We start from the raw sequence: 15,026 nt of genomic DNA on the forward strand, positions 1-15,026 counted from the left end.
TTTCTCCCAAAAATAGCCTCAGAAGAAGCAAAAGTATCAAATTTGTAAAATTTGGTAAAAGTGTGCAGTGAAGACCAAGTCGCTGCCTTACATATCTGATCAACAGAAGCCTCGTTCTTGAAGGCCCATGTGGAAGCCACGGCCCTAGTGGAATGAGCTGTGATTCTTTCAGGAGGCTGCCGTCCGGTAGTCTCATAAGCCAATCTGATGATGCTTTTAAGCCAAAAAGAGAGAGAGGTAGAAGTTGCTTTTTGACCTCTCCTTTTACCAGAATAAACAACAAACAAGGAAGATGTTTGTCTGAAATCCTTTGTAGCCTCTAAATAGAATTTTAGAGCACGAACTACATCCAAATTGTGCAACAAACGTTCCTTCTTTGAAACTGGATTCGGACACAAAGAAGGCACGACTATCTCCTGGTTAATATTTTTGTTAGAAACAACTTTCGGAAGGAAACCAGGTTTAGTACGCAAAACCACCTTATCTGCATGGAACACCAGATAAGGAGGAGAACATTGCAGAGCAGATAACTCTGAAACTCTTCTAGCAGAAGAAATTGCAACCAAAAACAAAACTTTCCAAGATAATAACTTGATATCAACGGAATGTAGGGGTTCAAACGGAACCCCCTGAAGAACTGAAAGAACTAAATTGAGACTCCAAGGAGGAGTCAAAGGTTTGTAAACAGGCTTGATTCTAACCAGAGCCTGAACAAAAGCTTGAACATCTGGCACAGCCGCCAGCTTTTTGTGAAGTAAAACAGATAAAGCAGAAATCTGTCCCTTCAAAGAACTTGCAGATAATCCTTTCTCCAAACCTTCTTGAAGAAAGGATAGAATCTTAGGAATTTTTATCTTGTTCCATGGGAATCCTTTAGATTCACACCAACAGATATATTTTTTCCATATTTTATGGTAGATTTTTCTAGTTACAGGCTTTCTAGCCTGAACAAGAGTATCAATGACAGAATCTGAGAACCCTCGCTTTGATAAAATCAAGCGTTCAATCTCCAAGCAGTCAGTTGGAGTGAGGCCAGATTCGGATGTTCGAACGGACCTTGAACAAGAAGGTCCTGTCTCAAAGGTAGCTTCCATGGTGGAGCCGATGACATATTCACCAGATCTGCATACCAAGTCCTGCGTGGCCACGCAGGAGCTATCAAGATCACCGATACCCTCTCCTGTTTGATCCTGGCTACCAGCCTGGGAATGAGAGGAAACGGTGGGAACACATAAGCTAGGTTGAAGCTCCAAGGTGCTACTAGTGCATCCACTAGAGTCGCCTTGGGATCCCTGGATCTGGACCCGTAGCAAGGAACCTTGAAGTTCTGACGAGACGCCATCAGATCCATGTCTGGAATGCCCCACAATTGAATTATTTGGGCAAAGATTTCCGGATGGAGTTCCCACTCCCCCGGATGAAATGTCTGACGACTCAGAAAATCCGCTTCCCAATTTTCCACTCCTGGGATGTGGATTGCAGACAAGTGGCAGGAGTGAGTCTCCGCCCATTGAATTATTTTGGTCACTTCTTCCATCGCCAGGGAACTCCTTGTTCCCCCCTGATGGTTGATATACGCAACAGTCGTCATGTTGTCTGATTGAAACCGTATGAATTTGGCCTTTGCTAGCTGAGGCCAAGCCTTGAGAGCATTGAATATCGCTCTCAGTTCCAGAATATTTATCGGGAGAAGAGATTCTTCCCGAGACCAAAGACCCTGAGCTTTCAGGGGTTCCCAGACCGCGCCCCAGCCCACCAGACTGGCGTCGGTCGTGACAATGACCCACTCTGGTCTGCGGAAGCTCATCCCTTGTGACAGGTTGTCCAGGGTCAGCCACCAACGGAGTGAATCTCTGGTCTTCTGATCTACTTGTATCGTCGGAGACAAGTCTGTATAATCCCCATTCCACTGTCTGAGCATGCACAGTTGTAATGGTCTTAGATGAATTCGCGCAAAAGGAACTATGTCCATTGCCGCGACCATCAAACCTATTAATTCCATGCACTGCGCTATGGAAGGAAGAAGAACAGAATGAAGTACTTGACAAGAGCTTAGAAGTTTTGATTTTCTGGCCTCTGTCAGAAAAATCCTCATTTCTAAGGAGTCTATTATTGTTCCCAAGAAGGGAACTCTTGTTGACGGAGATAGAGAACTTTTTTCTACGTTCACTTTCCACCCGTGAGATCTGAGAAAGGCCAGGACAATGTCCGTATGAGCCTTTGCTTGTGGTAGAGACGACGCTTGAATCAGTATGTCGTCCAAGTAAGGTACTACTGCAATGCCCCTTGGTCTTAGCACCGCTAGAAGGGACCCTAGTACCTTTGTGAAAATTCTTGGAGCAGTAGCTAATCCGAATGGAAGTGCCACAAACTGGTAATGCTTGTCCAGAAAGGCGAACCTTAGGAACCGATGATGTTCCTTGTGGATCGGAATATGTAGATACGCATCCTTTAAATCCAACGTGGTCATGAATTGACCTTCCTGGATGGTAGGAAGAATTGTCCGAATGGTTTCCATTTTGAACAATGGAACCTTGAGAAATTTGTTTAGGATCTTGAGATCTAAGATTGGTCTGAATGTTCCCTCTTTTTTGGGAACTATGAACAGATTGGAGTAGAATCCCATCCCTTGTTCTCCTAATGGAACAGGATGAATCACTCCCATTTTTAACAGGTCTTCTAAACAATGTAAGAATGCCTGTCTTTTTATGTGGTCTGAAGACAATTGAGACCTGTGGAACCTTCCCCTTGAGGGTAGCTCCTTGAATTCCAGAAGATAACCTTGGGAGACTATTTCTAGCGCCCAAGGATACAGAACATCTCTTGCCCAAGCCTGAGCGAAGAGAGAAAGTCTGCCCCCCACCAGATCCGGTCCCGGATCGGGGGCCAACATCTCATGATGTCTTGGTAGCAGTGGCAGGTTTCTTGGCCTGCTTACCTTTGTTCCAGCCTTGCATTGGCCTCCAGGCTGGCTTGGTTTGAGAAGTATTACCCTCTTGCTTAGAGGATGTAGAACTTGAGGCTGGTCCGTTTCTGCGAAAGGGACGAAAATTTGGTTTATTTTTAGCCTTAAAAGACCTATCCTGAGGAAGGGCGTGGCCCTTACCCCCAGTGATATCTGAAATAATCTCTTTCAAGTCAGGGCCAAACAGCGTTTTCCCCTTGAAAAGTATGTTAAGCAATTTGTTCTTGGAGGACGCATCCGCTGACCAAGACTTTAGCCAAAGCGCTCTGCGCGCCACAATAGCAAACCCTGAATTTTTCGCCGCTAATCTAGCTAATTGCAAAGTGGCGTCTAAGGTAAAAGAGTTAGCCAACTTAAGTGCTTGAACTCTGTCCATAACCTCCTCATAAGAGGATGCTTGATTGAGCGACTTTTCTAGTTCCTCGAACCAGAAACACGCTGCTGTAGTGACAGGAACAATGCATGAAATTGGTTGTAGAAGGTAACCTTGCTGAACAAACATCTTTTTAAGCAAACCCTCTAATTTTTTGTCCATAGGATCTTTAAAAGCACAACTATCTTCTATAGGGATAGTGGTGCGTTTGTTTAGAGTAGAAACCGCCCCCTCGACCTTGGGGACTGTCTGCCATAAGTCCTTCCTGGGGTCGACCATAGGAAATAATTTCTTAAATATAGGGGGAGGGACAAAAGGTATGCCGGGCCTTTCCCATTCTTTATTTACAATGTCCGCCACCCGCTTGGGTATAGGAAAAGCTTCGGGGGGCACCGGGACCTCTAGGAACCTGTCCATTTTACATAATTTCTCTGGAATGACCAAATTGTCACAATCATCCAGAGTAGATAACACCTCCTTAAGCAGAGCGCGGAGATGTTCCAATTTAAATTTAAATGTAATAACATCAGGTTCAGCTTGTTGAGAAATTTTTCCTGAATCTGAAATTTCTCCCTCAGACAAAACCTCCCTAGCCCCTTCAGACTGGTGTAAGGGCATGTCAGAACCATTATCATCAGCGTCCTCATGCTCTTCAGTATCTAAAACAGAGCAGTCGCGCTTTCGCTGATAAGTGGGCATTTTGGCTAAAATGTTTTTAATAGAATTGTCCATTACAGCCGTTAATTGTTGCATAGTAAGGAGGATTGGCGCACTAGATGTACTAGGGGCCTCCTGAGTGGGCAAGACTGGTGTAGACATAGAAGGGGATGATGCAGTACCATGCTTACTCCCCTCACTTAAGGAATCGTTTTGGGCAACATTATTATCAGTGGTATCAATGTCCCTACTTTGTTTGTCACATTTATCACATATATTTAAATGGATAGGAACCTTGGCTTCCGAACATACAGAACATCGTCTATCTGATAGTTCAGACATGTTAATAGGCATAAACTTGGTAACAAAGCACAAAAAACGTTTTAAAATAAAACCGTTACTGTCTCTTTAAATTTTAAACTGAACACACTTTATTACTGAATATACGCAAAAGTATGAAGGAAATGTTCAAAATTCACCAAAATTTCACCACAGTGTCATAAAGCCTTAAAAGTATTGCACACCAAATTTGAAAGCTTTAACTCTTAAAATAACGGAACCGGAGCCGTTTTTACATTTAACCCCTATACAGTCCCTGGTATCTGCTTTGCTGAGACCCAACCAAGCCCAGAGGGGAATACGATACCAAATGACGCCTTCAATAAGCTTTTTCAGTGGATCTGAGCTCCTCACACATGCATCTGCATGCCTTGCTTCTCAAAAACAACTGCGCATTAATGGCGCGAAAATGAGGCTCTGCCTATGACTAGAAAAGGCCCCCAGTGAAAAAGGTGTCCAATACAGTGCCTGTCCGTTTTTTTTAACAATTTGCCAAGATTAAAATAACTCTCCTAAGTTAAAAACCATTAAACATGCTTATATAGTAATCGTTTTGGCCCAGAAAAATGTCTACCAGTCTTTAAAGCCCTTGTGAAGCCCTTGTATTCTTATATTGAAAATTAAGAAAATGGCTTACCGGATCCCATAGGGAAAATGACAGCTTCCAGCATTACCAAGTCTTGTTAGAAATGTGTCATACCTCAAGCAGCCAAAGTCTGCTCACTGTTTCCCCAACTGAAGTTAATTCCTCTCAACAGTCCTGTGTGGAAACAGCCATCGATTTTAGTAACGGTTGCTAAAATCCTTTTCCTCTTACAAACAGAAATCTTCATCTCTTTTCTGTTTCAGAGTAAATAGTACATACCAGCACTATTTTAAAATAACAAACTCTTGATTGAAGAATAAAAACTACATTTAAACACCAAAAAACTCTGAGCCATCTCCGTGGAGATGTTGCCTGTGCAACGGCAAAGAGAATGACTGGGGAAGGCGGAGCCTAGGAGGGATCATGTGACCAGCTTTGCTGGGCTCTTTGCCATTTCCTGTTGGGGAAGAGAATATCCCACAAGTAAGGATGACGCCGTGGACCGGACACACCTATGTTGGAGAAACAAACATTAATTTGCTCAGGGTAGGAATAGAAGTACAAAAAACAAAACAAAAAAACAACTGAATACAATGACTACAATACCCCTTTAAGTTCATTAACTGACTTTTATAGAAGTGAAACAATTTCTTTAAATGCTAATTATTAACACTCCTGGGGGAAAAAATTGACTTAAAGGGACAGTAAACTGCAAAATTGTTTTTCCATTAATGTATTTTCAATGACTTGTTATACCAGCTGCAGAGTATAAAAGGAATGAGAAATTGCATTTTCAGGTTTATTTGTGTATATGAAGTAGCTGGTTTTGTGCTTTTAAACCACAGCACAATACAATGGGTTGAGCTTGCAGGTAATATCAGATCTCATTATGTTATCACTTTGTGTACACACACTTGTTTCCATATCTTGTATGTATCTGTAAACCAAAACTCAATACTTAGAGAGAACAATGGAAAATTATCATTGTATTACTTAACTATCCTGCACCCCACTGGGAGCACAATTTATTCTGCTGGCTGTGTTTACTTAGGCTTATCAATAGCCTAGACTCCAGTATAGAAACTTCCAGTATAGGTGGGGATAACAATGGCAAAATCAGCTATTTCAAATGCAGAAATAGGAGTAAAGGAGCTACTTATTTAATACACTCTAGCAGGTAAAATGGATCATTGGGAATAATTTAGAGGGGAGAAATGTTTTGGGTGAACTGTTCATCAAAAACACAAAGAAAAAGCCCAACAGATACTTACTCTAAAACTTCGTAGTTGGACTTCTTTTCTAGAGCGTTGCCTCTCATCTCCCCGTAGGATCTCCTGCAAATGCAATAGATAAGTATGAAGACATTTAACATTGTTCTTAAAGAGACAGTACAAGTAATGTTTCTAAAGATGGATTATAAGGAATGTAAATGGTTTTCATATTAAAATATCATCTATAATGACACATATGCCATAATATTTCCTTCTTGTGTCACCTATTTCTGACAGCATTTTCTGGTTCTCTTTGCACGTGCAAAAGATGCAGATGGAGCATCTATAGACATCAGACTTTCCTACATACACGGTTGAGAGGTTTTCCAAACGAGAAATTTTACTGAACAAATCAAAATGTAAAATTTAAATTAAATTGCGATTTGAAAAACTTTGCAGATTGATTAAAAATTGCTATTTAAATAAGTAACAGTAACTAAAATATTTTAATATTTATGTGTGCAATGTTTGGAACGTCTAAGATAAAGCTGACTTATCACCTGCTTCTTAATTATTAGGAATTCATGATGAAATGACTGCTGGTTCTCTTGATTTCTGAGATTTAATTTTCAGAAAATTAAAGGGAAAGTCTACTCCAATTTTTTTTTATTGTTTAAAAAGATAGATAACACCATTACTACCCATTACCCAAGTTTTGCACAAACAACATTGTTATATTAATATACTTTATGAACTTTAAACCTCTAAATGTCTGCCTTTCTCTAAGCCACTACAGACTGCCTCTTATCTCAGAGCATTTTTATAGCTTTTCACAGCAAGACACTGCTAGTTCATGTGTGCCATATAGATAACATTGTGCTCATTCCCGTGGCGTTACGCATGAGAAAGCACTAATTAGCTAAAATGAAAGCCTGTAAATAGTGCTGAAATAAGGGGGCAGTCTGCAGAGGCTTAGATTTAATGTAATCACAGAGGTAAACAGTATATCAATATATAACCCTGTTAGTTATGCAAAACTGGGGATAGGAAGGTAATAAAGGAATTATCTATCTTTTTGAACAATAACATTTTTTGGTGTAGACTGTCATTAGCATTTGACAGCACATGTTCCCCAGCAGTAATGCAATGTAAAAGGAAATATTCCTCGGTTCATTCCTTTCTAGCAAGCATCTGTAGAATTTACAGTCTGGGGTAGTAAACACTAAGAGCACTGTGCACATTATAGCTTTTTCGCATTGGGATTGTGCAGCTATTACAAGTTGCAAAATAACAAATTATGTTTCCGTGGGAAAGAGTCCACAGCCGCATTCATTACTTTTGGGAAATAAGAACCTGGCCACCAGGAGGAGTACCAAGCCTGAAACCACTACCCACCCCCGCTTCGTCCGAAGCCGAGAAAACTTTAAAAAGGAAAGGCCCCAAGGACACTGACCTGCAGATAGTCCAAAAGCCTAGCTAGAGACTGCAAAATCGGACTCAACTGAGCCAACAGTCCTCCAAGAGACACCGTCACCCAACAGTCGGTCCCTCACCGTTTACTAAAGAGAGGAACACCATCCTAAACTCCCCAAGGGATAGGGCAAGGAAGAACAGGTCACCACAAAAAACATAAAGGAAAACCCCCAATAGCGAGCCCAGCTCACAAAGATCCAAATGGATCCTAACAGACAAGGGGAGGCTACGCCCAGACCAAGCAGAAACCAGAGGTTTAGGACCGGGCATCTAAACAGAGAAACCCTTCTCTCAACATTGTGCAAAGCACCGAAAGACAACTGAAGACGGAGTCCTCACATCGTCAGAACGAAAAACCCTGAGTCAAGAACACACAGCCATCATCAGGATGGCACAGAAGAATACTTGCTGAGAAGTAAAAAGCGGCCAGCAAGAGAACAGATTGCAAAAGAAAACTCCCAGACAGAGGGCACACTCTAGGCAATCAAAGCCACCAGACCTACACACAGGGCTCCAAAAGGGGAAGCACATAACCTCAACGAGGCCCACTGCACCCCCAAGAGTGATTAAATCCAGAACCCGAAGGAGTATGGTAACCCTGAACCTTCTGCTTGCAAGCCCAGGGAGCTAGCTACTATGCCCACCTAGATCCTGAAGATGACAACGCATCTCAGAACCCACTCCCAGCCGGGTCAGCCCAAGCATCGGCAGGTCTGAAACAGGGGAACAGAAGAACCCCAACACCAGCTCAAAAACGAGGGGAAGATTAGCCACAGCCATCCCAACAGAGCACGGTGCCAACCCGACTCCTTAGAAACAGACAAGGCCGTAGACCCAAAGGAATCTTACAAAAGACCCACCATAGTCTCGACACGGAGCCAGCAAGACTCCAGATGGAACGTAACAACCCAGAGAAAAACACCCCTCTCTGAAAGGTTAACTCTCAGTTCCAACCTCCTGAATCCAAGAGAATCCTTAGAAAAAGGACCACACCTCCATAAGAAGGAGAATAAGCCCCCCACCCTAAGAAAAGGGATGGTGCAAAAAAGGAAGAGCACCTGCCCACAAGACACAAAGTCCCAGGCTAAAGGAGAGATCAATCTCCAACACAGATGAACTTAGAAGGAATCCCCCTAAGGAATTAGCTTGCTAACACACATCCAATGTGCAATAGCTGCAGCAGAGACACTGCAAACCCATTCACTTGCACAGCAGTGAATCCAAAAGGTTACCCCAGCAAGCTGACCAAGGGAAACCGACCATAAAGGCATAAGTCCAGCCCAATGAGCATCAGCACTCAGACAACCTGGCCAACCATGAGCAGGTCAATTAGTCCAAGTAAAAAGGACATAGCCCAAGTTCCCAGGAACTGGGGAACCCCGAACCAGCCTTAGAGCCAAAAAGTTCGGCAACAACTCCACAAAGGAAAACACTGAGCGAAGCCTCAGCAACCAGAAACACCAGGGAGAAAACAGAACCGAGCCCCCAATTGTTTAAACAAACAATATCCGAGAACTTAACACCTTGTCTGATATAAAAAAACTAGACCACAGGGAGATATCAATGCAATATCCAGATCAACCCGGATAACGAGATAACTCGCAAGCCCCGACCCAAGGAAGGGACCACCCCTAGCCAAAGTCCAATGCTTCAAAGAAGCTAAGGCATTAAAAGTTGTACGACACTAGAGCCCATAGACTCTCAAACAGCCGCAGGACAACAAGCAAGGGGATATCCCGAGGCCAAATCACTCGAGCAAAGGCTGGTCTCCGCATCACCTCCATCCAATCAGAGGATCATAGAGAGAAAAGGACGCACAGCATCCCCAGCTCCGAGCAGAGCCCAAGGAGACCACGCCCAGTGCCCCTAAAAGGGAACGACCATATCCCGGAGGGGAACCCAGGTCCCTAAAAGGAGACCTAACTCACATGGAGACAACAGAGGAAGACCAAAAGGTCTCATAAAAAACAGCTAGCCAGTACACCGTCAATGTGCAATAGCTGCAGCTGGTCACATTCTGCAACCCATCCGCTGCAAGGCAGCTGAACTACCCAATACACTACTAGCTGCTGAGAACTAAGTTCAGAATGACAATTCCCAGGGCCTCAATAGAAAAAAGCCAAACCGACCAACTGAGCGGCAAGAGGGCACAAGCCCACCAACCCTCCACTACATGGGGAGGAGCGCTAGGGTCTGACAACCCCAGACACAAGAGAGAGAGACACAGCGGAACTCCACTGACCCAGTCATCCAAATTGAAGGCTATAAGGACTGAGACGATCCTTCCTGCCTCACTGACCCACCGGTCCACTAAAATGCTTAGTTGAACACAGAGGATAACATGAGCACTCGGCGCCTCTACCGGACCAGCCAAGCAGAGCAGCGCCACGTGTCCAAACAGCTACCAGAAAGAACTGAACCTAAACAGGACCAGCCTGCAATCCGGGTCATAACCTTCAAGCCGCATAAAGCCTCCCTCAGAGGGGAAGAAGGAAAACAGACAGGACATCCTATCGGATAAAAATAAAATACAAGGCAACCCGTAGGTTAACCCCCAAAAAGAAACAGGCCTACTGCAGGACCAGCCAAACGGAGCCCTAATCTTCCAAAAAACTGGAAAAGTTCTCAATAAATGGATAATCAGGAGATTACATCATCCCCACCTGTCCAATGAGGTGCTCCATTCGAAGAGCAGACCGTGAAGGTGCGCAATTCTGTAACGAAAGGCACAACACTCAGGGACAGTCGCACCCGCAGGGAACTGTACAGTCCAAGGTGAAATACCCGGGGCAACAGGAGCAGGGAAGGGAAGGCACCACCCTGTCCTCAAACTCAATTCAATTTAGGATATAAAGGTTCATCAGGCAACATGACCTCTGGAACCCCTGAACTCGCCAAAAACTTCCTTTAGAAGAAGCGCAAATTCCTAAAACTAAAGTCTGGTTCCTCCGCAGCTGGAGGTTGAGAGGCAGCAGACTAACCCAGAAAGTTCATAGTCTCAGAAAGAACTTCATCCTCTGATAACCCTATCAGTTAAATCCAAAAATTATTTGATGTACTCTGGGAAGGAGTGCAATATGTAACCTTTCGCTTGCGCTTAACCTGCGAGGTAAAGCATTAAGGCCGCAGACAACGTTGTCTGAACTGCGCAGTAACGTCTGGAGAAAAAGGCCCCTTCCAGATGGAGGATCAGCAATGCTACGGGAAAACTGCATGTGTATATAGATAACACCTCACTAAACGACAACTCCTCAGAGGTGGACGACTCCGTGATATCAAACAGGTTTGATATTATCACTTTATCAAGGCATATGGAACATAATTGAGAGGGGGAACTAGGGCCTCCTCCCCATATAAACAGGAATTGTTCTTTAGGAAAAGAGGGAGTGCCCTCTAAAGAAACCGAATCCTCCATCACTAGTGCAATAACCGGAGAACTAGAGAGATAAAACATCCTCTTTTTTTTTTTTTTAATAAAATAACGGCACCTCTATACCCCAATGGCTGGGGCACTCACCACCTCCTATGACCCAGACAGTACAGAGATGTATGACTCTTCTCGGATAGTCACGAAGGAGGGAATGAATCACATAGTGCACAATGCAGGACTGTACCTGCTTTGAGAGAAAGCGCGCCAAGCTTGTAAGCTGCATGGCTCTCAAAGTGAAAGTGAAACCTGTATATTCCATAACAGCCTAAGAGCCCATAACATCTCACACATAAAGCAGCATAAAATCAAATAAATACATAAGATTATTATTTCCCCCTGTTCAATAATCCCCCTAAGGAAATATTAACCCCTGATTCTATAACGATAAAAGGCGCCACACTGTGACCCTGTCTTCTGTGACCCTGTCTTCTGTGTTAACATTATATAATAAAAAATGAAACGATCTTACCAGAATCTACGTTGTGGAACAGGAACACGGCCCTTCAAGTGTGACAGGTCGTAGCATCGCTCCTGACATGGACTTGAGAGAAGAAAGCAATCTGCGAAACTCGTCAACACTGATTGCTGTAGGAGCTGTTAATATGAGTCGGGATGGTGTTGCAGAGGAGAGCTCTCCCTGCATCTCCGGACTCTAACTTTCACCCAGGCCCTCAGTGAGAAGCTTATAGGGCTACTTAAATCTCCTGTCCCATTGCGAAGAGTAGTACCCTCCATAAGAGGTAAAACAAATTCTGACACTTCTCTGCCAACCTCCTGGGACGAAAGGCAAAGAATGACTGGGGGATGAGGGAAGTGGGAGGAGTATTTAAGCCTTTGGGCGTTGTGTCTCAGCCTCCTCCTGGTGGCCAGGTTCTTATTTCCCAAAAGTAATGAATTTGGTTGTGGACTCTTTCCCATTAAGAAGGAAAACTTATTTTGCGCTCACGTTAAGCCGCATAATGCAAACCGCCAAATCGCATGCGCGTTCATGTATTCCCCATAGTAGTCAATGGAAAAGACAAATCGAAAAAACACACACACAAAAACACTAATGTTATGCACTACCCCCTCAATAGCCAGGTCTCATATTTCCATAATATACAAATTACTTAGAGGCGCCTTCCCCAACAAAAGTCAGCTTATATGATAAAATAGGAGAAAGAACTAAACATTACCCTGACAGACACCCAGTGGAGTCACATTTTCACAGAGACCAGAAAATCATCCCTAGCTATAGCAGAAATGAACTATAAATCCCCCCCCCCCACGGCAAAAATTTGATATGTGGTGGGCAGGAGCGGGGCTTAAAAAAATCAGACCAAAGACCAAAGTAATATAAATAAAATTCTAAATAAAGTCATATTTTAATAGTCTTAGGCAGCAAATCAAACACAAGCTCAAACCATGGGTATAGCTATGTGAGTTCTGTATTTAATTAACCTTTGCAGAGACAGGGCTAAATATTTTTATCTTAATTGGACATTTAGTAATAGATTCTTTAAAACTGCCCTCTGCATTCCCCATTAATATTCTAGATTCTGGCCTTTAAAGTTAGCAAAAATGCACAGTAACTCACTACATAGCATACACTTACATATACACACACACACACTACATAGCATACACTTACATATGCAGAAACACACACACACTACATACCATATACTTACACATGCAGATACACACACTACATAGCATACACTTACATATGCACACACACACTACATAGCATACACTTACACATGCACATACACACATACTACATAGCATACACTTACACATGCAGAAACACACACACTACATAGCATACACTTACACATGCAGACCCACACTACATATCATACACTTATACAGGCAGATACACACACACTACATAGCATATACTTATACATACAGATACACACACACACACACTACATAGCATATACTTATACATACAGATACACACACACACACACTACATAGCATATACTTATACATACAGATACACACACACACTACATAGCATACACTTACACATGCAAACACACACACACACTACATAGCATACACTTACACATACACACACACTACATAGCATACACTTACACATGCACACACACTACATAGCATAAACTTACACATGCACACACACTACATAGCATACACTTACACATGCACATACACTAAATAGCATACACTTACACATGCACACACACACTACATAGCATACACTTACACATGCACATAAACACACTACATAGCATACACTTACACATGCACACACACTACATTGCATACACTTACACATGCAAACACACACTACATATCATACACTTATACAGGCAGATACACACACACACTACATAGCATACACTAATACATACAGATACGCACACACACACTACATAGCATACACTTATACAGGCAGATACACACACACTACATAGCATACACTTATACATACAGATACACACACACACACTACATAGCATACACTTACACATGCAGATACACACACACTACATAGCATACACTTACACATGCAGATACACGCACTACATAGTATACACTTATATATGCAGATACACACACTTCATAGCTAACATTTATACATGCAGACACACACTACATAGCATACACTTATACATACAGATACACACACACACTACACAGCTTACACTTATACATGCAGATACACATACACACTTATAGATACAGATAGACACACACCACATCATATATGGGTATCTGTAACTCATTGTATGGGGTCCTGGGGTTGGCATAAACTGGCAGTCTGAGGCTGACACTGTTCGTTACCCTGGTGTTAGCACTGATCATCGTATAATACTGAAAGCATACTAGTATTGTCACCAGGGGTTAGACATCATCACTACCAGAGGTAGGTTAGAGAGGTCACCATTACCTGAGGTCAGAGGGCATACAGCCTTCCTACTCCTGCTTAACCCACACGCCATTAATTTTCCACAAAGAATCTAACAAGTATACAATCCTGGGAGAGAAAAGCCAGCTGCTTCCGAGTATGTGCCCAATAGAATTTAAAAAAAAAAAAAAAAAGTTTTTTTTTTTTTTTTTAAGGCATTGGGCAATGCGGGACAGATGGCTAGCAACCCAGGACAGACCCCTAAAATCGGGACTGTCCCATGAAAATCGGGACAGTTGGGGGGTATGTAACTGTACTTTGTAATGTATTTTTGAAGTGTCTGTGAAACTTTTATGTTGGGCACAACTGTTAAATACTGTTCTTCAAGTACAGAAACTATTGTTGCGTAAAAGGCAAATGCGCGCAATGGAAATTGATTTGGAAAAGACCACATCGCGCACAGAAACCTCATAAACACGCTACTTGTAATCGTGCCCTAACTGATTTCGTGAGCAGAGCACCCAAGAGCAAAAAATACATTTTACAAAAAAGGAAATCAGCATGAGGTGTGAAAACAAAAAGACAGTAAAACAAAACATGAGTCATAAATGATCATCTGACTTGCAGCTGTAATCCATCTGATAAAGGGCAGTGACAACAGATCCATTGGTGAGCAGTAATGTAAGCTGAGTATTAGCAAAACTCCATATCAGCAAAACAATGGTAGCAAAGTTTTACCTGCCAGCAGTTAGGTCAGATCAAATAAGGAGGGGGGGGGTATAACCCTCTGTCGGATGTGAAACATCAGTGGTTACCAAAATGTGTGTATAGCACATAGCTAAATGTACTGCTCCTATGCTGCCAGGGCCAGAGTAGAAGACAACTAATGTCTGCTGCATATGAAGCCTGAATCAATGGGAATCTGCTGCATATGAAGCCCGAATCAATGGTAATCTTCTGCATATGAAGCCTAAATCAATGGTAATCTTCTGCATATGAAGCCTAAATCAATGGTAATCTTCTGCATATGAAGCCTAAATCAATGGTAATCTTCTGCATATGAAGCCTAAATCAATGGTAATCTTCTGCATATGAAGCCTAAATCAATGGTAATCTTCTGCATATGAAG

At 42.7% G+C, this 15,026-nt stretch overlaps 1 protein-coding gene across 9 annotated transcripts in view; it reads right to left on the reverse strand.

Annotated features, from left to right (window-relative positions):
- PTK2 (protein tyrosine kinase 2) overlaps positions 1 to 15,026 on the reverse strand; it is a 773,150-nt gene that overhangs the window by 305,477 nt on the left and 452,647 nt on the right. For all 9 annotated transcript variants that reach the window (XM_053715391.1, XM_053715387.1, XM_053715388.1 and 6 more), the window contains one exon: positions 6,192 to 6,254. In XM_053715391.1, the coding sequence (XP_053571366.1) occupies positions 6,192 to 6,254 (63 nt within the window). The remainder of the gene's footprint in view (positions 1 to 6,191; positions 6,255 to 15,026) is intronic.

This window comes from Bombina bombina, chromosome 5 (genome assembly GCF_027579735.1).
Source record: "Bombina bombina isolate aBomBom1 chromosome 5, aBomBom1.pri, whole genome shotgun sequence".
Classification (NCBI taxonomy): domain Eukaryota; kingdom Metazoa; phylum Chordata; class Amphibia; order Anura; family Bombinatoridae; genus Bombina; species Bombina bombina.